The sequence below is a fragment of the Podarcis cretensis genome, assembly GCF_951804945.1.
Source record: "Podarcis cretensis genome assembly, chromosome: 4".
Lineage (NCBI taxonomy): Eukaryota > Metazoa > Chordata > Lepidosauria > Squamata > Lacertidae > Podarcis > Podarcis cretensis.
Genome location: NC_137173.1, coordinates 50,283,951 through 50,309,157, shown reverse-complemented (window position 1 = coordinate 50,309,157; position 25,207 = coordinate 50,283,951). Strand labels below are relative to the sequence as shown.

The 25,207-nt window shown below is 38.2% G+C and overlaps 1 protein-coding gene across 1 annotated transcript in view; it reads right to left on the bottom strand.

Moving 5' to 3' along the window:
- Positions 1-24,100: 24,100 nt before the first annotated feature.
- The window catches only part of NCAM2 (neural cell adhesion molecule 2), a 202,996-nt gene continuing 201,889 nt past the window's right edge, over positions 24,101-25,207 (bottom strand). Inside the window, exon 18 of the mRNA XM_079972037.1 lies at positions 24,101-25,061. Within this exon, the coding sequence (XP_079828163.1) occupies positions 24,950-25,061 (112 nt within the window). The 3' untranslated portion in view covers positions 24,101-24,949. The remainder of the gene's footprint in view (positions 25,062-25,207) is intronic.

Genomic DNA, 25,207 nt, shown 5'->3' with positions numbered 1-25,207 from the left:
AGTATCCAGCTGAATGTAAGCACTTTAAAGCCCCATTGAGTTAAACAAGAGAAATTTAGGAATGTTCTTAAACCTACAGGTCTATCCATGCTTATCTAGGAAAACCCACCGAACACAGTGAAACTTATATCTTGCTCTACATGCAATGGATTGTACTCTAATGCCCCTGTTGAAATCTAAGGCCTATAGATTGTTCTGTAGATACATGGGCTTAAATGCAACATTCCTGTGGTTTTTAAAGGCAATGAAGACAGATTAACATTTTTTTTCTAAAATAACCCTAGAGATAGTTTAAGAGTAATGCTTGTTAGCAAATCCCGTCCTCCAGCAACAGCTGACTGCACTGAAAGTCCACAGATGGAAAATCAGTTCAACTCATGGATCACACTTGCTGAATTATGTCAAAGGACATTAGAGGTCAAATGGGGCCTGCAATAAACTGTTACAGTGCTCAAGATTCTAGCTATTCTGTGTTATCCCTCTCTGCTTTTCCACATACGGTAGACTCAACAACTGGGGAACATTTTTGTACTATGAGGTTTCATCAAACCTCCTGATTCCTCACTCTTGTGTGTGGGTGGAGACATTTTGGCTACATCAGCAATGACATCCACAGAAACGGGGGGGGGGGGGGGTTAGTAGAGAATTCTATTGAATGTAATACCTCTGCTCAGAATTTGCTTGACTACAGAGATAACTAGAAACTTAAAAAACAAAAACAAAAAACTCACCACATCATTTTACCAAATACATAAGCAGGCCAGGAACTGGCATGTTAAATTTTAATTAGATGATCCAGTTGCCTAAGCCTACAGGAAACTAATTTTATAAAAGAAGCGTAGAATGTCTGCAAAGGCATGCCCTCCTTATAAGTGATCTGTGAACATGAAACTTTTTTTCTCTCGGCAGCCTTATTATAGAAAGTTCCAATTAATGTCTTACAATTTCCATAAACAATCATATTAAACTCTGCTTGATATGCTAAAATCACAAGTGTTTTCCCCCTTTAGGCGATAGATGATCTTAGCACTTGAACCTGCCATATTTCTATTAGACAAGAAATAAACCTCATGCATAACATTGTTGAGTTTTTAATTGAATTTCTTTATTGAAGACAATATTGTACAGATGTTCCGTACCGTCCCTGAGCATGTCTTTTTGCCATTTTTTCTGCTTTTTAAAAGCCCAAACAATGTACATTGTTATAGAAGCTTGAAGACAGGAAACATTCACTATACCCATACATATGGCAAAGATTACCGTTGCAGTGGATTTTTAGTTTGAACATGTTTTATGGATCCAAAATGTTTCTTTGATTGATTGATTGATTGATTGATTCACTGTTTGTCTCAAAGTGACTTACTGTAAAAAAAATAACAACAACAACCCAAAACATACAATGTACAAGATTGAAAACAAAGATTAAAGCATCAGGAAGAAGAAAAAATAGAACAACATTCATAGTGCAAAGGACTCCTGAAATACAACCATTTTAAATCTCTGGACCACAGAGAAAAGCTCATTGCATTGACGATGCAATGCAAGAAGCAAAGAGCATCTTCTTAGCCACCTTCAGTGTTACTTACTAGATGGGTATGTGCTCTAACAAGTGCTTGATCAGCTTTAGAGTTAGTTTTATAGCACTTATGCTCTAGCCTTCTCTTGGATTACCCTACTGCATTGGAGTGATCATGCTGACATACCCTCCAACATTTCTCCAATGAAAATAGGGATGTCCCATTCCATAATGATCATTTTACTATTTATACCCCACATGTCTTACTGGGTTGCCCCAGCCACTCTGGGAAGCTTCCAACATATATAAAAACACAATAAAACATTAAACCTTAAAAAACTTCCCTACACAGGATTGCCTTCAGATAGCTCAGGAGTCAGATAACTCTATACCCTCCAACATTTCTCCAATGAAAATAGGGACATCCTAAGGGAAAGTGGGACATTATGGGATCAAATCAGAAACTGGGCCTGCTTTTCTAAATCAGGGACGTCCCTGGAAAATAGGGACACTTAGCGGGTCTGTGCTGATAATCCTCTTCATGTTGTTTGTTATTCCACAGTGAAATGAGTCCCTATGTTCACCAAAACCCTCCTTTCAGTAGCCTTCTCAAGAGGCATACTAAAACTATAAATAAACACTAAAAACAAGTTACACTGAAAAAATATGTAGTTACATTAGTCCAAAAACAAGTTAAATGGAAAAATATGTAGTTACATTAGTCCTACAAATAGCCCAAAGCAGGAGCTGAATGAGGCCTTCTTCTGTTAAATTTAAACAGTAATTATTTTTTTCACAGATTGCTATAATGCTCACCTTACACTGCCCAGTCCCCATATAACCCATGTTATTTCCTATTTAAACCTACAGACAAAACAAACCCAAAATCTTCCAGGATAAGCAAGTTTAAAATAGGCAGATCTCTGGCTGAGCTGGAAGAATCTGGGCTCAGCTGGGCCTATGCCAGCTGCGGTGCCTCAGCTGGAAATACACCAGTTTAGCTGGTGGTCAGTCACTTCAGTTGAAGCTGGCTGGAGTTGGACCAGCATAACTCCTGAGAAAGGGTGTGGTGGTGGACAGGAGAGGGCAGGGGCAGACTCACATCTATCCCAAACTGCTTTCAGCATAAGGGGGTAACATACACTTAAATTAGGCTAGTGTAACTTCTACTGGTTTCCTTTAGTTAGGATTACTCTGTCAATGGAGCTCTGGAAGCAGCAACCACTCAGCACAAAAGTATGTATTTTATCACAAAGCTTCTTATGGCTTCCTTCCTACCCACCCTCCTGCAATCAAATTAAGCAATAAAAACTGTGCTTTAAAGGTCACAAATTACTAGGAATTATATATCTGGCATTTGGTCAAGTTTCAAAATGTGTTTACTTTACAGCACTTTCCCTACATTCCCTTCCTGAAATCTTTCCTTGTCATTTTAATTATTGGCTCTAACCACTGTCTGTACTAGACATCAGAATTTACATATAAAGTGCAGCCCCCAGAGCTCTCATAGAGCATGTCCTGATCAAAGCATTTATTTTGCTATTGATTCCAATGTGAAATGACTTGACAACTCTGCTCTCAGTAGGTAAGCATTTGATGCTGTTTCAAATCATATGTATTCAGTCCCCTCAAGCAATACTAGACTACTCACAAATTTCATTTGCCCAAGTCCTGATCTTATTGAGTGTGGCAGGTATAGAATAAGTGACCCAAGGTGAAATGATTGAGAATGAGGGAGGAAATTGTTTTGGTGTTTTCCCCTGAAACACTTGCATACATTTTTTCTTTAAGGTAGTCCCATCCATCACAGCAAAGTTTCCTATACTGTTCTGGAAGATTTTGTAGTGGAATGGGTAAATTTGTTTGATTTTAAAGGTATAACAAAAACTTCAAAGTAGAATGATAAAGTATTTTTTAATGTAAGGCCAAGAATGGAGGGTGCAAAGACATGTTCTGAGTCACACAAAATGGCACCTGCTTCTCCTAAAGTAGTGGTTTTGGTAGGCATGGAGATGAACTTAAAGGAGCAATTATACCTAGCTTACTTTTCTTAAAGCAGTATTAATTGAAATGTGGAATGTAAAAACTTTTGATAACTCGATATTTTTCATTGTTCTCATTCGTCAGCTCTATATTGCATATGAAAATGTGTAATAGCAGTGTTCAGTAGAAGTACATTTCAGTCTCCTAGGACAATCTGCTGCTGGTCTGAAATTCAGTATTCTCCAACAGAGATTTCAAAGGCAGAGTTCTGTTCTCTGAATTTTCTTTTGTTTTAAATTGTGATTTCTTTCTTTCGAGATGTCATTCAATAGGTTTCTTTACAAGTCATTGTTACAAGAAGGAGGTAGGGCAGTTTACATGAGACTAGTAACCTCTCTGCATGCTCAAAAACCTGAATTTTACTAGTGGGAAGAAAAGGGGAAGTGATAAGTGTGAGGGAAAGAGCCTCATTCTGGACACATCCCATCACTGGTGTGGAAGGGAAAGAGCATCAAACACAGTCTCAACCACAGTTAAGTGACTGCCGAAGTACATAAGCAACTGCACATTTTTGCACTAAAAATGTCACCCAAAAAATAGTGCAGTAGTGCTGTAAAAGGTATGTTTGGACGAGCCCTAGATGTGGGCAATGGTAATTAAGGGTCTAAAACAGCCATACTTTTTCAAAGCAACAAAATAAAATTGAAGTAAAAATGTTCCTGACATGTGCTAATGGCAATGTTCGTTTCATTCCATCTTTTTAAAGAGATTGTTGTCTGTTACAAAAAGTGAAACACTCCTTAAGAAAAAGTTTCAAGGGAGTGAATCAGACTTAATGATAGTTTGCTTTTCAAAAGTTTTGTCCACAGACTGATTGCACTTCCAAATGTGAACACTGTCAGATCATCAACTTTACTTTCAATCTCCATAAAACTCACCTTGCAGAGTGCTACTGAAGTCTTTACATCTGTGCCACCAGTTTTTGAGGGCTAAAAAACATACAAAAAGAACTGAGATTTTTCCACAGCTTATGGCAAGGTGCCATCACACAAAATCTGTTTTATGAAGATTAGAAAGTAAGGTAAGCAGCTTTTACAGGGGGGAAAGTGTGTTGATTGGTGCTTACTTATTTTTCTTTATGCAGGTACTTTATCATCAACATGATGAAGGTGCTGCTGGCATTTAAGGGGAAATGATGATGTACGCAGCATTGTGCATTCAGTATGATAAAACGAAAACAGCATTGGCTCTTTTAAAGTAATCTGAAGCTTGCTACATTAGTTTTAACAGCCATTTGGAGTCCCAGAGCAGTTCTTATCTTTCTTGTTATTCCTATCCCAAAGCCTTAGAAACTCTCAGTAGTCCAGAACCCAAGCACTCCCGTCCCTTTCTGAGTAGTGGCTCCACTATATTATCCCTGTATATAAAGTACTACAGTCCCTTTGAAGAATCCAATGTGGCAGAGACTTTATGCAGTAGGTTGCATATGACAGAGTTGTTCCCTGCATGAATTGCTCATTTGCAGATAACTTCCTCTATGGTGGCCAGCTTTGACCTGGAGTATGCATGGAGACCAGGCCTCCTGGATGGCCTTCCATGTTGATTGTCATCATGCAAGGCAATGTTTACAACAGGCATGGGAAACCTGTATTCCTCCAAGTGTTGATGCCCCATGTCCCCCAGCCAGCATGGCCAGTGGTCCAAAATGATGGCAGCTGTAGTCCAATGATATGTGGAAGGTCACAAGTTTCCCATGCCTGGCTTACAAGATCTGGGGAATCTGAACTTTGAGTAATATCCATATTGTAACTTCACTGTACCTCAGTTCAGTTTCTGTCTTTAAAAGCAAATACCATTCAAAATCTAACTGTGTCTGAGTAAATGTCATAATATGAGAATCAGGCCTAAGGCTACCTTTTACCATATACATCAATGTTCATTATATATTTATAGTCAGATCCAAATAATGGATCATCAGTATATATTTAATGGTGACCACTGGCCTCCTGATTTATGTCTAATAGTCAATAGTATAAAAAATGCTCCAAAAATTGGTCTTAAAGCTGAAAGTAAGTTGGTTTGTCCTTGTAAACTGCCTTGATGAGAAACCAAGTGGAAATGGCTTCAGCCACAGGAGACCAGTGGGAGAACTCAACCTTTCAGAGAAAGGTTAATAATAATAATAATAATAATAATAATAATAATAATAATAATAATAATAATATATCCATTCATACATATATTGCACATCCTCTAGCTTCTTTTAAACAGGGTGCTGCTTCAATAGAGTGCAATCCAATGCTGTAGGTGTGGTTTGTTCAGAGGACATTTTCAAGATCTGAGTGTTGCTTTGCAGCTTGTCAATGAGTCATCATTGGATGAAAACTTCTCATCTGGCTCATGACAATGTGGTTCATGTGTACAAGCAAACAGAATAAGCTTACTTATTCAGCAGTTCAAACCATTTCTACCTAAGAAGTAAACCCTATTGAATTTGATGTTGGGTTTACAGCCTTGGCCAATCATCCTAGTCTCACTTATGTGAGAGTAAACTCTGCTGGAGACAGGGTCACCTATGACTGAGTAATTATGCACAGGATTGCTGTCTTAGCATATAACATATATTTAATATTTTAATAGAATTGTCCTTATTATGCCTTCAATATTAGTGTCATGATGTGTGTTTTTTACCAGCAGGATTTTTATTTACAGTAGCAAGAGGCCAGTTTACAGATTTTTCATATACCGGTATATACTTTTTTAATAATAAAAAGCCTTCTGCTTTTCATTGCCTTTTTCATTTTTTTAAAATGTTAAAAAATGTTGTGGTTCAAAACAAGGAATGATATGTGTGGCTGGGTCTACTGCTGTGCCTTTCTAATGAGAATTATTCAAGATATAGTAGGGAAAGTTGTACACTGGTAGTATGTCAAGGGAAAAATGTGCTTTCTATATATATTAGAGGACTTGAAAAGTTCATGCAGATAGGTGTACATTCTGTGTTAGACCCTTGGCATAAGAAAACGCACACACACAAACAAATGCTGAAACAAATGAGCCTTTTATGTCACAAAAAGAGTGAGGTCTTTAATAAGAAAAGCAAATGGACTAACAAAATTGTAAACATCATTGAACAGCCCTAGGTAAAGGGGAAGGTGGTTGTGAAGTGGCATTTAGGTTTCATTGCAGAAAGGAGATAACTAACTGGCTGGAAAAGCTGTGTATGAATACATTTCAAACAAAACATTTCCACTGTTATGGTTTGTTTTAATATTAAATAAATGTGCCAAGAAAGGAAGGAAGGAAGGAAGGAAGGGGTAGGCAGGCTACAGAAAATAATAGCTGTGTATTCAGATATTTATCTGAATACAGGAGGGATACAAATATGTAGGAAACCCTGTGCCCAGGGGTCTGCATACCTGCAGAAGCCTCTCAGAGTTTTGTACATTGAATCTATGCATATTCAACTGTAAGCACTGAGAATCTTCTTCAAGACTAGGAATCCTGATAAGGTCAGATTCCCAATCAGATGCATGTAATTGCATCCAGTGAAAATGATAGGGAGCCCCTCTTCAACTTTCATGCTTAACATATAAAGGTTTGAGAGGAGACTGCAGCTGAGTAAACAATAGGGGAAGGCTTGAGTGCCTGCTTAAGTCTTCAGTATGATCCCTTGTGTGCTCAGGACAACACCAGCAAGTACTCTAGTGTCCTTTCCAATCAGAGATGATGGCACCAAAATACATGTTCAGTTATCCACAGCGAGAAATGTTGTTCTCAACTTAGAGTGCTATTTTTTCCAGAGCCCAGAACTAAAGGTGAGAGATGCTTTTGGATTGATCACAGCATGATGCCTTTATATTTTCCTGCTGCTGCAAAAAGTTTTATCTATCTTCACAAAAATATATTAACTGACATGCCACTAGGATCTAGCACGTAATGCATTAAAAAAGAGAGTTTTGTTGGACCACACTTGCCAACAATAATAGCCTTAAAATTAGGTTAATCAGCTCAATGTTTCATTTGAATTTAAAATTTTAATTACCTTGTGCAGTTTCATTACTGCAGGGTGAAAAGGGTGGAGGGGAGGGAGCTGTGTCATTTGCAAATGTTAAAAAGCCAAGATATTAGAATGCTTAGGTTGAAATGACTCCAGGTTTATCAGCAAGAGGAGTAATAATCTCTATCACATATGAGACCCAAAGAAGAATTTGTATTTTGTATGCGGTCATCCATATGTTCTCTACTACTATTCATGGTGAACCACATTCATTCTTGGCCAATTTTGAGGGCCAGTATGTCATTTGTACACTTCTGCATTCGCAAATAGGCACATAGGCCCTTCAGCTAATCTGTGCAGGTCAGCCGAGGAAAAGGTTATAGCCCCTCTCTGCTCACCAGATTATCAAACTGATGCCCATGAAGGGGCACTGGACACTACCAATCCCCATGCTCTGTCTATTTTTTTATTCTTCTTTTAGCACCTGCTGCTATAATTTGGGTAGGGAAATATTGTTTTATCAGGTCCTTGAAAAGGAAGCTAGCAGCCCCTTCTTTAAAAGCTTCTTGACTTGCCTTTTCCCTACACTAAAACTCCCTAATGCTGAAAGCTTTCCTCATAGGGGGTTTTCTCCAACCCTTTCATCATTTTCTTTGCCCTTTACTGAACTCTACAATATACTTTTTAAGATGAGGTGAGCCGAAGTATATGCAGTATTCCAAATGTTCACACCATTTGTTTAGTCATTTAGTCGTGTCCAACTCTTCGTGACCCCATGGACCAGAGCACGCCAGGCACTCCTGTCTTCTACTGCCTCCTGCAGTTTAGTCACACTCATGTTGGTAGCTTTGAGAACACTGTCCAACCATTTCATCCTCTGTCATCCCCTTCTCCTTGTGCCCTCCATCTTTCCCAACATCAGGGTCTTTTCCAGGGAGTCTTCTCTTCTCATGAGGTGGCCAAAGTACTGGAGCCTCAGCTTCACAATCTGTCCTTCCAGTGAGCACTCATGGCTGATTTCCTTAAGAATGGATAGGTTTGATCTCTTTGCAGTCCATGAGACTCTCAAGAGTCTCCTCCAGCGCCATAATTCAAAAGCATCAATTCTTCGGCGATCAGCCTTCTTTATGGTCCAGCTCTCACTTCCATACATCACTACTGGGAAAACCATGGCTTTAACTATACAGACCTTTGTTGGCAAGGTGATGTCTCTGTTTTTTAAGACGCTGTCTAGGTTTGCCATCGCCTTTCTCCCAAGGAGCAGGCGTCTTTTCATTTCGTGACTGCTGTCACCGTCTGCAGTGATTATGGAGCCCAAGAAAGTAAAATCTCTCACTGCCTCCATTTCTTCCCCTTCTATTTGCCAGGAGGTGATGGGCCCAGTGGCTGTGATCTTCGTTTTTTTGATGTTGAGCTTCAGACCATATTTTGCCCTCTCCTCTTTCACCCTCATTAAAAGGTTCTTTAATTCCTCCTCACTTTCTGCCATCAAGGTTGTGTCATCTGCATATCTGAGGTTGTTGATATTTCTTCCAGCAATCTTAATTCTGGTTCACACCATAGAGTTGTATAAAAGGCACTATAATAACAGTAGTTTTTTGCTATAAGCTGCATTTGTTTGACTTTTTTTTTTAGGATGTTGGTAGCTTTGTTTTCAGTTCCTTTCTTAATGATCCCAAGTAGTGACTTTACGCAGCTGCCACACACTGGGTCTAGCTATCCTCTATGACAGGATTTCTCAACCTCGGCCCTTCAGATGATCCTAGCTAGCAGGACCAGTGGTCAGGGATGCTGGGAATTGTAGTCTCAAAACATCTGGTGGGCCGAGGTTGCGGAAGCCTGCTCTAAGATGTCAAAGTCATGTTCCTGGTCAGTCACTGCCAGTTCAGACCCTATTAGCATATACAGTGTATGAAATTAAGATTTAGCCCTAAGTCTTATTGTTTCAAGGATAGATGTCTAAGAACTTCTTGGAACACTCACCTTTACATGAATGTGTATTGTTTAAAAGTTACAACTACCTTGTCAAGAATGGGTGAGAGGAGGCATTGAGAATAATTTTATTGAATACAAACTAATAATTGTAGGGATCGGTCCATTTTATATGAGCCAATAATCTATTTTAGCTTCTCTTTTGCCCTTTTCAAACATGCCCATCTTAGATAAGGTCTAATTTATTTTCCCAGCCTTTTATAATTGCTTTATTTTTACTATCTTCTCTTGGGGGTATATCATTCTGGAAATTAGAAATGTCTTCTTCATCCTTTCTGTGATATCTTGAATGATTCAATTTCATATAATTAGATTTTAAACACCACCATGTCTTTAGTGAAATTTCTTCGATTCGGCAGAAGCAGTCTCTTTTGTAAGACAACCTGTGCTTCCAAGATGTATTAAAGATGCTTGATGTTCATTCATCGTTCTGAGTTAAAAAAAAAAAAAAGGCTTAGCGCAATATGCAAACTGTAAAATAATAAGGATGCTCTTAAAGCTGGATAACTTTATAGATTCCACCCACCCCCTGCCAAAACCAGACATCTCCACACTTAGAGGATAATAGCTGATGGAGAAACAGACCTCATCCAAAAACCACAATCAAGCTTTGAGATCCATAAAACACATTTGTTTGTTCCTCAGTTATATATAACTCATTGAAAGTCAGGATCACTTACATTTCCTTCAGAGGAAAAAAAAAATCAATTCAAAGTCATTAATTCATTTACTCTGCTATATCAACACAATTTGCCAAAAACCAGACACTATATTAAATGCTTTCTTAATCTTTATTGTTGTTGTTATTACAGTGTGGTATTTTCCTCTCCAAAGAGGTTTGCTTATATAGTAGTACTGATACTGTTCCAACTCTGCTTATCATACGATTATTTATTAAATTTATAGCTCCCTCCCCCTCTGTCCTTTCTCCAGAAGGAGACCAGGACAGACAAGCATACAAAAGATAGAACAATTAAAATGTTTAAACCAGTTCCAGAACAGACAGACTAGGAAAGATGATATAGTGAGCATTGGCATAATTTTTAGAATTGAGAATTTTGAATAATTGTGAGTATTGGCACCAGGTAAACCAAATCAATCTCCACTCAAATTTTGCTTTCCAAAGGATCACCTGGAGCAATTAATGTATAAATTTCCCAGCCATCAAGTGCCATAAGTCAAAGGACACGTTTCTGAAGCAGGAGCTGCCTCTGCATGCAGAGCCTTATCACACATTGTAGAACACTGTATAATCAGTACTTGACGGGCAATGCCTAGCTGTTATATTTATGTATTTCATGCAGTTGTGTTCATATGTGTGCTAAGAATTATGGCTACATAATTATCTTAAGGCTTTGCAATGGAGCAAGCTGTATATTTAAACAAATGAAGAATACTGTGACTGTTATGAAAGGTAACTACAATCCCCTGAGATTATTTAACATGGAAAGCTCAAGGCAAGGAATGCGTCAGTTTTAGATGAATCTATTCTATCTGAAAAGAATTAGCTTTGGGATAGATTTTTGAAGGCATTTACATTCACCGTTTTGACATTCCACACCCTCAACCTTCTCACTAGAGAATGAGTAACATGACACCCTAACTTTAATACCTTTTTTAAAAAGAAGAGAAAAAAGACGGTCCTATGATTTAAATAAGGGTTATTTTCAGGTAAGAATGCATTGGATTGCAACCTTAGGCTGTAATGTAGCACATAGACTGCTTAAATCTTACTGTAGTCAATGTGCACAATTTTTCGGCTGGCATGTTCCAAAGGACAGAAAGGCAAATTTGGAAACTCCACGGATCAAAGCAGTCAATCCACACTATTACTACATGAACTAAGGAAGTAAGTCAGGCAGGCAGTCTGCCTGCCTGCCTTATGGGAGAAGGAAGGCAGAATGAGAGAAGAACATCAGGAGAATTTTTGGCAAATCTCAAACAACAGATGTGTCTGGGATTCAGAGCTGTCTCAGGGACAATTGCTAACATACGGATGGACAGAGGGAAATGTGGATTAAAATATAAATAAATAATATGCTGAGTGGAGTGCAGTGACCCAGGAGAGAGAAAACAACAAGACATTCTATTTAGAAGGAGCAGATGATCAGGCTGGCTGATCAGGAAATTAAGCTGTTGGGAATGATGGCTAGATTCCAAGTGCTTCTAGCCATGTCAACACATTGTTCCTGGTGTGGATGGGCGCTGGTCCAGATCTTGATCGTTCCTGCAGCATTTGCTCCTGTGGTAAGCAGTGAAAAGGGCTCAAATCAGTAACATCTGCTAGGATCATTGAACACCTTGTTTGCTAAAGGCTTGAAGGGGCAAACCCTATAGTAGCTCATCTGTTCTTACATTGTCATAATTGGGAAAGCAATATTGGATTTCACGGCACACAAAGAAAACAAGAACAGCAAGAGTTGTAAAAACATAGTCCTCTTCATAAGGGCCAGTGCTTGTGTCGTTTAGCTTCAGAAAGAACATGAAGTAATGTAAAGATAGGATCCTGTAAAAGTTCATCTGAAAGTTTTAAAGGACTGCTTCTACATTTGTACCTAGAATAAGCGTACATTTTCCTACAACATTCCTGTAAGCATTTAATATAGGTGTGGATGAATCTCTCAATTTTAGTATCTCCCAATTTCTAATTTTGCTAATCTAATTTTTTGTGGGGGAAAAGTTCATATGGAAATCCATACATTTATTTTTTCTGTGTGTCTGCATTTCACCTTATATCTTTATTTTGGCAGCCATTTTTTATAATATAATGCTTTTTGGTACATTTTGTGCTGTACTCTTATATTAAGATATGCTTTTTGGTATGCATCTTTTGGCTGAAAAACTGCATCACAAAATTTGGATAATGCAAGTTTCAAAAGACAGCCGTGCTCCGAAAGAGTGAATTGGGTGGGTTCAAATAAAAATGTGAATTTAACAAATATCTCCTCCATCCCTAAAGCAATCAATTTTACTAAATGGGTCTGGGTGGCAGGATCTCATCTTGCATATACTATGGGAACTGCACATGTTCTATTTCTGAAATTTGTACAAAGTCTCATGGGCTCACACTTCTGAATATATGCCTATATTGATGTCATTTATTTTTCTAGGCTTTGTTGTTGTTTAGTCGTTTAGTTGTGTCCGACTGTTCGTGACCCCATGGACCAGAGCACGCCAGGCACTCCTGTCTTCCACAGCTTCCTGCAGTTTAGTCAAACTCATGCTGGTAGCTTCGAGAACACTATCCAACCATCTCTGTCGCCCCCTTCTCCTTGTGCCCTCAATCTTTCCCAACATCAGGGTCTTTTCCAGGGAGTCTTCTCTTCTCATGAGGTGGCCAAAGTATTGGAGCCTCAGCTTCACAATTTGTCCTTCCAGTGAGCACTCAGGGCTGATTTCCTTAAGAATAGATAGGTTTGATCCCAGGCTTTAAAACATATTAAACAGATGGGAGTACTGTGTTTAATTCTTCTGTGCTTTCAGGCTTCCAGCAGATAGGTGTTTCTTCAGTTCTTGTTATAAAAATAATAATTTATTATTTCTACCCTGCCCATCTGGCTGAGTTTCCTTAGCCACTCTGGGCGGCTCCCAATCAAGTGTTAAATACAATACAGCATTAAATATTAAAATCTAACTAAACAGGGCTGCCTTCAGATGTCTTTTAAAGATAGGATAGCTGCTTATTTTCTTCACATCTGAAGGGAGGGTGTTCCACAGGGTGGGTGCCACTACCGAGAAGGCCCTCTGTCTGGTTCCCTGTAACCTCACTTCTCGTAATGAGGGAACCGCTAGAAGACCCTCAGCACTGGATCTCAGTGTCCAGGCTGAACGATGGGAGTGGCGATGGTCCTTCAGGTATACAGGACCGAGGCTGTTTGGGGCTTTAAAGGTTAGCAGCAACACTTTGCATTGTGCTCGGAAACACACTGCGAGCCAATGAAGATCCTTTAGGATCAGTGTTATATGGTCCTGGCAGCCACTCCTGGTCACCAGTCTAGCTGCCGCATTCTGGATTAATTGCAGTTTCCGGGTCACCTTCAAAGGTAGCCCCACTTAGAGTGCATTGCAGTAGTCCAAGCGAGAGAGAACTAGAGCATGCACCACTCTGGCAAGGCATTCTGCGGGCAGGTAGGGTCTTAGCCTGCATACCAGGTGGAGCTGGTAGACAGCCGCTCTGGACACAGAATTAACCTGCACCTCCATGGACAGCTGTGAGTCCAAAATGACTCCCAGGCTGCGCACCTGGTCCTTCAGGGGCACATTTACCCCATTCAGGACCAGGGAATCCCCCCCCTCCCACACCCTGTTCCCCAAAAACAGTACTTCTGTCTTGTTGTTACTGCTGACAATGTTTTCAATGCATGGTTCCCTGAAGGAACCATTGTGCTGTGACAGAGCAGAATGCAAATTCTGAAAGTGAAAATAAATAAATAAATAAATAATAACTGCATTAACACACACAAAGAAGTTATTATTAGGTCTGTTTTTATAAGAAAAAGTGGTGCCAGAACTCACCATGGACGCCTCCCTTGTTCCCTTATAATGGCAATGGTTCCCACCTGAGAGGAGCTGCAACAGAGTTTCCGTGAGTTTTGACTGTAAAAAAACCCTGGCTATTATTGAAAGGTACTCTCTTCCTGGCAGTTAGAGACAGGTTGCAAACATTTACATAGGCCACATAAAGGGATGAATCTAGCTAAGTCATTGTGAGAGCAATGGGACTTCTTATGCAACCTCCCCCTGCACATTTTCTGTACCTTTCCCAAACCTGCTATGAAGCGTTGTGGGGAGTAGATTTGGGGCGAAAGGGCTGGGAAGTTCCACTACACAATCAGAAATTCTACTGCTTGTGCAATGACCTTGCTGGGTGCAACCAAAATGTTTGTTACCACTGAAGAAAGATGATGTTGCCAGACAAATCTCCCTTGCTCTCACCTGTTGGGAATTGGTCGCCTATCCAAGCATTTCTATGTCAAGAGGCGAGCGATTTAATTCCCTATTTTGTGGGAGGTGGCAACAATTAATAATTTACCCTAAACTCTCAGGCAAGTTAGGAGAGGTAAATGGCATTATTATTCTCTCCTGTTACATCATGAATTAGTTGGAAATCCTATATCTAGCCTCCTTCCTTCTTCCAGGCTTTTCTCCACATTTGGACCAGCTTCACACATACAGTGGTACCTCAGGTTACATACGCTTCAGGTTACAGACTCCGCTAACCCAGAAATAGTGCTTCAGGTTAAGAACTTTGCTTCAGGATGAGAACAGAAATCGTGCTCTGGCGCAGCGGCAGCAGCAGGAGGCCCCATTAGCTAAAGTGGAGCTTCAGGTTAAGGACAGTTTCAGGTTAAGTCCGGACGTCCGGAATGAATTAAGTACTTAACCCGAGGTACAACTGTACTTCATTTGAGTAGACTCCCAAACTCAGATGTTCAACAGATACATGCAGGTGATGTGAAATGTTAACCATATTAACTTCTTAAGCACTGAGCTTGAATGTCCAATGCTTGCAATACTTGTCACATTATTTGTGAGCAAGCTCCAAGCCAAGAATTATTTTCAGAAGCAATTTGCTATAGGTTTCTGTATTCTAAGCACTCAATCATAAAACAGGGAGAACATTCACCAGATGAATTATTCATTGCTGTTTAGTCACCCAGTCTCACTCTAAGAACAGATGGCATTTCACTTCTTTTCCATGTTTCGGCTTTGATATGTACATGCAACATTTTAAACACCTCAGAAGGCCTTTTTTCGATTTCTATGAAAGTGCAAAATCCCATACCACTTCCATGTGTGGATTTTCTAAAAGCAACAGCCACCCAAGATGCAGAAAAACCAATTTATTATTATGTATATAATTAAAATTGACTACTACACTTGTTTATTTTTAGAAAGAAATAGGAAATGATAAAATAATGGCAGCAGAGTTCAGATGCAGATCTTGATGCAGCTCCCAAACATAGCTGGCAACCCTGGATAGGAATGTGCAACCTTCCAAAAACCAGTTCACTGAAGCCTGGATGAGATGGACACCAGAATCTTCATCTGGGTGTCTCCATCTCCATCTACACTGAGCTGCTTTCATGCATATCAGGTCTGAATGGGCCAATGTATGCTACAGACTCAATGCACTCAGTTCTATCCAATTTACTCCAAATAATATTGGGGTTATGTGTTATGTATGCACATATGCATATATTCATTCAATTTATCAACTCTCCTGAGAGTTATGTGCAAAACATTTCATTGTGGTCGTGCACCTGTCATTAATGTTGACTGTATATTTTAAAAGTATTTTCTGGCTTGTATTTGTCCTATAAACATGATGGTGGAAAAAATGCTGTCTAAATGCAGACTGACTTATGTTCATTAATTTTAATGGGGTTACTCTGAATAGTACTAATATGAATACAAGTCAAGGTCTTTATCGTTATCTTGGTGGTTCCGCTGTGGTACATCACTAAGAGGTACGATGAAAACTTATGCCATATTCTGATGGTTGCTCAGAAAAAGCAAGAGATACATAATTCAAAACAATCAAGTACTTTCTTAACCTTTGGACAAGTAAGGCAGGGATACAAATTTACTTAGCTTACTTAGCTCTAAGAACAATTCTGTATTGTTGGAAGAGATTTAAGCAACTTAAATCACATAATTCTGATTTTAATGGTGATTTGTACATGTTTTTAAGTTTTTAAGTCTTTGTAAATCAACCTTAGACCATTCACTGAAGGGTGGACTATAACTACAAATCATAAATAAGAATAATAGAGGTGCCTCTGTTAGGCCTGTAAAATAATACTCATTCCTTTGCATTAATGGGGGGGACGGGACACAAGCTGAATTATCATATAATCATTAGGTATTGGTTCTGTTCTCTTTGAATCCACAGAGATACATTTTAAGTTTGTTGGCAAAGATCTTCAAGTAGGCAAAATATTCTGATGAACAACATTTGTTTCTAGGATATTATTATTTTCTAATTATGGCACATCTGTGTTTATTCATATGCAAGTGTGGGTTTTCTGGCTGGATAAATGATGAAACAGAAGATGCATTTTTATGTCTTGCAACACATTAACCAGGAAAATACATTTCATGTAATTCAGTGACATGGTCGCTATTAAATCCTGTGTAATTGCAAACTACTATGCAGCCTAAGCACATATTAACACTGAGCCCATACACATAAATACCAAAAATGTATTTATTTCCATTCCTATGAGGGCAAAAGCAGGTTTAAAATGAAAATTCACACAATATGACACACATTCACATGCAAGGAAAAACTAAGTAAAACTAAGGCGATATCAAGAGTGCTTTTACTAAATTGCTCCAATTTACTTTCAATTTTTCCAACACTGCAAATTCTGCCTAAATTATTTCCACTCCAGTGGATTTTTCCTTTTAAATAAGATTGTGGTCTGGTTCCCACATCACATTAAACCACAGTTTAATGTGTAACCATGGTTTAATGTGAAATAGCAGCATGATTATGTATGTTCTTCAAAGTCTAGGGAAGCAGAAGTGTGAAAGTTAATAGCGCCATAATAACACATTATAGCTCTATTCAGATATTATCCCCCATACATAGGGCTACCGTGTGGATGGAAGTGGGGTCGCACTACCAATCTCACAATGCCTGCCATCCGCCACTGGTTCCACACCTTCTAATAAGGAAATATTCTCCCTTGATGTGAACATACATACACAGAGCCCAGGAATTCTTCAGGAGAACCCAGGACAAAATAGGAACTTGAGAATGGAACCTGAGATACCGGTAAATCGCGATTTTGGTTATTAGGTGTGAAATACTTACAATGCAATCTCTTAATGTAGAAGAGAAGCAAGCTGTGAGGGATAACTATCAATGAAAGTCCTTTTGGCAAGCATGGATCGATAAATAATGAAACTTTTTACCAAATTAGTTTTTACAGAAGCATATATGAAAGTGTGAGATGAGGCAACTTTCTGAATCTAAGCAGGTGAGGGTGCGACCAGTGCCTGAATTTGAGGTCACCAGGAATCCTGATATGTACAATACTGGAGAAAACATGGGGTATAAAGGCATTGGATACATTAAAAATAAAATGTGGAGAAATGAAATAAGGGTTCCAAATCTCTCCTCCAAAACTCCATATTTTGATAGAAATGACAAATGTTAATGTTCCTTTACTTACCAAATTGCCATAATATGTCAAAGCATCAACACCAGCAATGTTCTGCGTTATTATTATTTAAGAGTGGGTCATTTTTTCTTCTCATCCTTTGTAATGCCTTTGTGTAGTTTTGTTCTGCCTTAGTTTTATTTAAACTGCCTTTAGTTTTCTCATCTTATGCATCATACTTATTGGATTTTCATTAATGTTTCTCTTTCCTTTGTTGACTCAAACCTTTTGGTTCCTCAAGCTTCTCCTTGAGGCCCTTTGATCTGTGTTCTTTATCTTTGGCCACTGGGTTTTCTTATTAACAATCATGTGTGCTGAAGATATTGTCGTTCATAGATTCATTTAAATGTGTGAAATTGGAAGTGGGCCCAGAGAGTGTGATCTCTTTCATTGCTACGCCAGGTGTTCTTTCTCCAATATGAAGGTGTGAACAGTTCTTTTGACAAATGCTTATCTTTAATCTCTGATTTCTCTGTGTCCTCTTCTTCGTGGCCTCCTTTCTTTTTTCGTTGCTTGTCAAATTGTATTTTTATCTCTGTTTTTTCACCTTTGGGCTTTTTCTATATTGGCTCCCTTTATGAAACACATTTACCATCCAAAATTCATTCATCTAATTCTGTTCCTCTTAAAAGAAAAACAAACAAACAAAATCCAACATGCATACTGAGACTCAGTTATTCCAGTTACTCATTATTTTGGCACTCTCTCTACCAGTATATAGAGTTTTTGTTTGTTTGTTTGCTCTAAATTAGATTGTAAGTTAATTGGCCTGGCTAGGAATGGCAAGTGAGCCTCATTATGTTTCTCAACACTGCTGATCTTTTCTCTTTTCCACCAAAACTCACAGACCAAGGTAGTGATGAAAGGTAACTGCTGGAAATTAGGTCTCAGTTGTGCTTCACAATACTGCTGTGGCAGAATCTTAGGTGTCAGGAGCTCTGCAAAAGTAGTTTCCAAGACTTTAACATCCATAGATCAGAAAACAATATTGTTCAGGTTCCGGGAATTCCAGAGGAGTGGATTTGAAATTTTTCACCCTGCAGACCACTTTTAAACTGCTGCAGGCCACTGAAATAACCTGCCCCCCTATCAGGCCTGCCATAATCATTATCATCACCAAAAAGGGGCTAGAAGGGTGCCAGGAGAAAACTGTAATGAAATGCCATCCTTTGGTATAAAATAATCAAATAGCGAAGAAAGTGTATCAGTGAAAATACACGCATGCAACTCCTTATTGTGCTAGAATATTAATCTAACATTAATACCTAAAATGTTATGTGAAACTTCATTTAGAAACTGTGACAGTTGACTGTCAGTCTATTTATCAGTCAAGGATATTGCATATGCCAAACACTGCAGAAGCTCAGAAACATATGGGAGAGTTTCTGAGACTTTCAAATGTTCATATATATGAAGCATACCATATATTTATAATCTATGTATTAGAATGGCGTCATTTTTTACAGATTGTATCAGCCAAGATAAATAATAACTGATTTTATGTCTATTTATGGTGCAACCTGATGCATGTCTGCTCAGAACCCCATTAAGGAAGTGTTTATAATAGTGAAGGACCCAATGCACGCCATCGTGAATGCCCTTTTATTACATGCTATTCATTGAAATAGCTTTTTATATCTTTGTTTCCAAGAGATGATTCTGCAGTTCTTTATACACTTTTCTCAATCTATGCAAGAAATATTTTATTCTCTTGGAAATTATTCCAAACACCACTTTTTTTTTAGCTAGTTGACTATGCAAATTAACACAGGTTCTTCATCCTTACCTGTTTGCAGTTATTAGGTGGAATTATTTTTAATGTTAGCAACAGTGTATTTGTAGAACTAAAGTCTGATTATTATTTTTGTGATCCAAACTATCTCACTGACAATAGCAGTGTACTTGAAGGCTTTCCCATAAGTGCTATACCAATACATCATAATAAGTTGTACTGCAGAAGGGATATACTATTTTTCTCATTTTTGATAGCATGTCGTTTTTGTTTTAAAATGTCTTCTGGAAAACTTTCTCTGGAAACAAAATTTGGAATAGTGAATAGTGAAGGTTTTTTGCTCTCCCAAATCAGCTTATTCCTGGCAGAGAGACAGAAATGGAAAATGAAGCATTTCATTAAAGTAAAAGTCTCTTTACTATTAATATACAAATGGTGAAGAGTGACAAATAATTGATATAACTGTAATCCATACTTTCAATATCTTTCATAAATACAAAACTTCAGCATTGCAGTATCTTTTTTTTTTTTACAGTTTAGAATATATATATACAGCATTTCATAGGGACATAAAATTCTGAAACTATGAACAAACGCACCCCAGTTGTAGGTAACGCAACAGTACAGTAAGTGGATCAGATGGCAGATACCATATGGAATGTTGAAACAAAATAAATGTTGATAAACAAAAACTGTTAAGTCTTAATTTTACTGTACACAGAATCCAAAATACCTACTAAATGTTCATTTTTTGCAGGATAACTATCCTTGTCAAAGTAGGCTATATATCTGGAGGCTTAAAATGCTCTGTCTCTTTTTTATTATCCACTTATGTACATTCAGAGGCTGTTGTGATGATGGCAACTGAATTAAATTGCACGATTAAGGAAGTAACTCAAAGGTCCCGGGGGAGGGTAGCAGGTGGCTGCAGGGTGCAGTGGTTCCCAATCTACATGGATTGGGTAAGTCCTGCCATTGAAGGCTCCTCATGGCAGTGGCAGAAAGCTCCACTGCTGTTGCTCCTCTGCATTCAGACTTCCAATAGCAGTAGAGGGTGAAAAGGAGTACATTGTGAACATGTCAGGGGGGACTGGGGGAAGTCTTAGATCAGCAAGATCCAAATCCCTCCTACGCCCCTGAAGAAAATGAATATTAAAAACTGACTACAGAAAAATAGAAAAAAAATCCCATTCCCCTGACCTGCCGTGTACACACAACATGGCAGGGCTTAGGATATGAGTATCCACCTAGGATTGTTCTGCCTGAGATCTCTTTCTGAGAACAAGTCTCCTTACAGTTTCCATTCAAAACAAGCATAGGTTTTTATGTTATTGTCCACCTATTTGTCGTTCTCTGTTGGCTGCACCACTCCTTCAGCATTGCCTTCATGGGACCTATTGCTGTCCTATCCTTTCCCCCATCTTTTCTTGTTTTGGTCAGCTCTCTTTTTACTGCCCTACTGCGATCACGTGGAATCAGTGGGGCTTCACATTGACAAACTTCAATTGTTTTGTGCCCATCCACACCACACACCCCAGGACAGGTCTACAAGAAAATCTTAAATACAAGCAGAATGGAAATCACAATGCCTTTTTAAAGAGAAGTTTTAACTAACAAACTGTAATTGGCCCAAAGACAGCTCTGAAGATTCCCAGCTGCATCAGTAAATTGATCAGGTCTTCAAAATCTAAATGCAGGTTACATTTATACATGAATGGTGGAAATGTTGCAAATTCTGTGGCCAGAAGTCACTCTATCTGGTGAGTGTAATATTACATAGCAATGAAGTTATTGTGTGTAAAAGAATCATCTCACACGTGGCTACTGACCAGGGTTCTGAAAAAGAAGCATATCTAACTGAATTCCTAAATAGATTCAGGGGACCACTGCAGTAATTTTGTCAAAGATACTAAGTTTTCCTTATAAGACTAGCAGCCAGTGATTTTAACTGATGCTTGGACCTGATGTCCATTCCCTGCATAGAAATGATTGAACTGCATGCTGCAATAAGAGTTCTTGGTCAATAATTTATTGTGACAATGCAAGCAGAGGCAGTGAATTCAATACGAGCTTCGGCAACACTCCTAATAGTTTTATGATCCACTGAAAATTGAGGGATAGTATGTTGCAGATCCTCCCCCCCACACACACACCTTTTTAGGAAAAAAAAGAGAACAGAATTAAATGTTAAGAGTTAGGAATATTAACACAGAAGGCTATTTATTGATAAGATTGCTCTAATAAGCCTTTGCTATGATGATTTAGTTAAATAAGGCAATAATTGAAATGGGGCTTTTGTTTCTCTCATTGCTTTTGTGGGAGATAGCAGTGTCTGTTTTGTTTTAATCTTCTTCAAAAGAGCTCTCATTCTCTCTCCCTTAAAGGAAAGTTGAAGACAGACGTCTGAAAACCCATAACTACATTTAGCAACATACTGCACAAATCCAAACAAAATGGCTACTTTACCAGTCTTAGGTAGGTTTGGGTTTTTCATGGTGCCACTGAATAACATGATGGCCCAGGTGTATTTCCATATGCAAGAACGTAAGCAAGTCTGAGGCTCTGTATTCAATGAAACTAGGGATCTATAGGTACATGACTGGAGGTGGGTGTTGTTTTTTGCTTGACTAAAACAGAGTGACATCCTACCCACTTTGTTACTTACCGTGCTAAGCAACAGGGGGAAATTACTCACAGTTTGGCACTTAAATGAACTTATTTCACAATCATTAGACAAATAATTGATTTCTAATACACAGTTCAAAACTTGGCAATATTTAGTGGGATTTGTCATATGATTACATATTGTCTGTCTCAGTAATTGTTTTATTGTGGAATATTGCTGTATATTTCTGTAGATAGAAACTAGACCTCACACACATACTTGTGAGCTGCTTATGAAGGACAGTTACAATCTTGCATCACCCTACAAGGTGGTATTTGTTTATTATTATTGATCTAGCACTCAAGTTGCCAGGTATTCCTATATACTAATAGAAAATTCATTCTCTGAGTGTCAGTCCAAGAAGGAGATAGGTGGTGGGCAGGGCGGGATTAATGGAGGAAGGAGAAAGTTACATAGCATCTCATTGATGACTGAGGAATGAATGCTGGCAATTGGGGGAAGGATGGAAAACTTGGGGAGGGGGTGAGTATCCTAGAAAGGGGCACTCTCCACACCACAATATTTCAAATGTTTCAAAAGGAGAAGTTGGAACAATGGATTCTAGTTGACAGAAAGATAAAGCACTGGTATGTGCTATAAAATAAAGCATTAAATATGAAATTAACTACAGTCATTTTGGAGTTGATTTTCACATGTATTGCATTGTTCTGAAATTTAAGAGAATGCCCTATTTAACTCTTAATTGTGGAATTCTATCATGTTGATTTCATTATGCTATTTTTGTACTCATTGTTTGAAGATAGGTTGCAAAGATGTTGTCAACCACCTAGAGATATTATTTTTTGGTAAAGCATGAACACTATGTAAACCGTCTAAATAAAGCAAAAAGTATTCAAAGTAGTTTAGAAAAACTATATTTGTCTTCAAATAAAGAAAAAACTGGCTCTGACATATGGCACCACATTATCAGACTGTAGGACCATTAATATTTAGCAGTTCTAGCATGATGACACAGGAAGCCAGTAAACATGTTATGAAAATTTCTAATCAAATAAATATATATTTATACCCATTCCATATATTTCAATAGTGTATGCCAGAGAAGGTGAATGCTTTATCAGGCCATTAGTGGATGGAAACCTTGGGCCCTGCAGTGCAGACCTATCATACCATGAGCCCTTGCTGGGAGCTGCAAGAATCGTCAGGACATGGAGGTGGGGTAGCACCTCCATATCTCTGCCCAACATATCTCTGCACCTCTCCCATAACACCTTCAGCCTTTTGCTCCCTTGTTTGCCACTCAATAACAGCAGTTGCATAATACATTCCTCCCATTCAGGACTACTGTTCCATATATTTATTAACAGCAAAGATTTAAGGTGGATCTGGGAGCCAAATGAATATACTGTAGCTGTAGGCAATTTTACCAAGGATCAAAAAAAAAAAAAAGGACAGTTTTTTATTTGTTATTTTATTTCAATAGCAAGTTACACATCTGTAGAGGCCAACCAAAATTTAACTATTGAAGGGTATGATCCACAAATTGTTCTATTGCCATCACAGCTATCCAGTACAACAAAGGCATGCCTAGGGTTTGGAGACTGCAGTTCAACATTCTATTTTTATTTGGATTTAAATGCATCTTAAGGTTGTCTGCTTAGTTCATTCCCAAGCTAGGGAAGATATTGCTGGGAAAAATTATGTATAGAATTCTATGAGAACAGAAACAGCATTTTAAAAGTCAACTGGTTTCTTGGATATATTTTCCTCTATTGTTTAAATGCAGCTCACTCAACCTCTGTCTTATCTTTCTTATCACCTATCATTTGACATTCCTCCTAAGACCCACATTTTCCATTGCTTTTATTTTATTTTTGTGTAGTTGGTTTATTAAATTGGTGGTGGAAGTGAAAATTACACAGGGCATGGCCAAGCCTGGAGAAGTTTTTTGGATCTTGGGTTTGAGTTTACGTGAATAACTTTTAAAATATATATTAGAACAAATATGATTATTGTTGTAGTAAATGAATGAAAGCAGAAATGTGCATATTATGTTTCTTTATAAATACATTGAGGCAACTCAGTTGGGCTTGTATTTATTGTTGTAAGACTTGCTTTGAAGCTGAGTGCTATGGTCATAAGTCAGGATTCTTATTTTCACAACAAAATAAGTTTCGACATTTTTAGCTTACACATGATCTTCCAAACATAAATACAAAGTATCTGAAGCACTGAAATTTCTGTGGACTTTTGATAGTTAGGATGTGATAAATGTCTTCATCAAAATAGTTCACAACTTTTGTTAAAATCTGTACATCAAACCTACAAACCCTTCATTGTCTGGTGTGAAGTGCAGGGTTAACAGCGTAAGGAGGTTGTCTATTCTGTGTCAAAGATCAGCTGCAGTCAAGTCACTATTTAGCTTTGCCAGCCACATATATCTAATTTCTAATGGAGCCTAATATTATATCTATATATATATAATTTGTTTATATATATATTCTTTTAAAGGCAACCAAAATCTTTTAAAATTTCAAGTACAAACAAATATAAATGTATATGGCACTTTCTCTCAGGGTTTAATTTCCATTGTAAGTGGTACGGCTGTCAGGTGTACAGTCTGTGGCTAAGGGGGTTTCTTGAATTTTTATAAATAGATTTCTTCAGTGATAAAATAAATTACAATATTTATATTGGCTGATTTGCCAAACTGAGACCACGGGACTGATGTCATCCAGGACTACAGACTAAAACTACTGAAATAAAGTGAAAATGGACAGTCAACAGAAGTCATTTGAACTACGGTACTTCTGAGAATTATTCCATCTTAAGTTGCCCAAGAAACTAAGGTCAGCTGTAAAGTTTTGGTCACAGATTTATTTGAATCCAAATGCCTTTTATTCCCCTCTAGACAGCTGTAGTTGTTGTATTATGCTTTGCTATCATCTTCTTTTGACTGGATGATGTCATTAGAAACTTTGATTTCTATAGTATCTGAATTTAAAACTTCTTTTCCATTTTCTTCCTTTAATGGCAGTTTCCTGTGAGAAAGTAAGGAAAAACCAAAATATTACATTGTAAATCATGGGTGATTTTTTTTTGGGGGGGGAGGGGGGTTAGATCATTTTTCTCTTATTCAGATTTTGTTGAGAGCACTACACTGCTGCAGTGGCAAATCTTTAAGTTT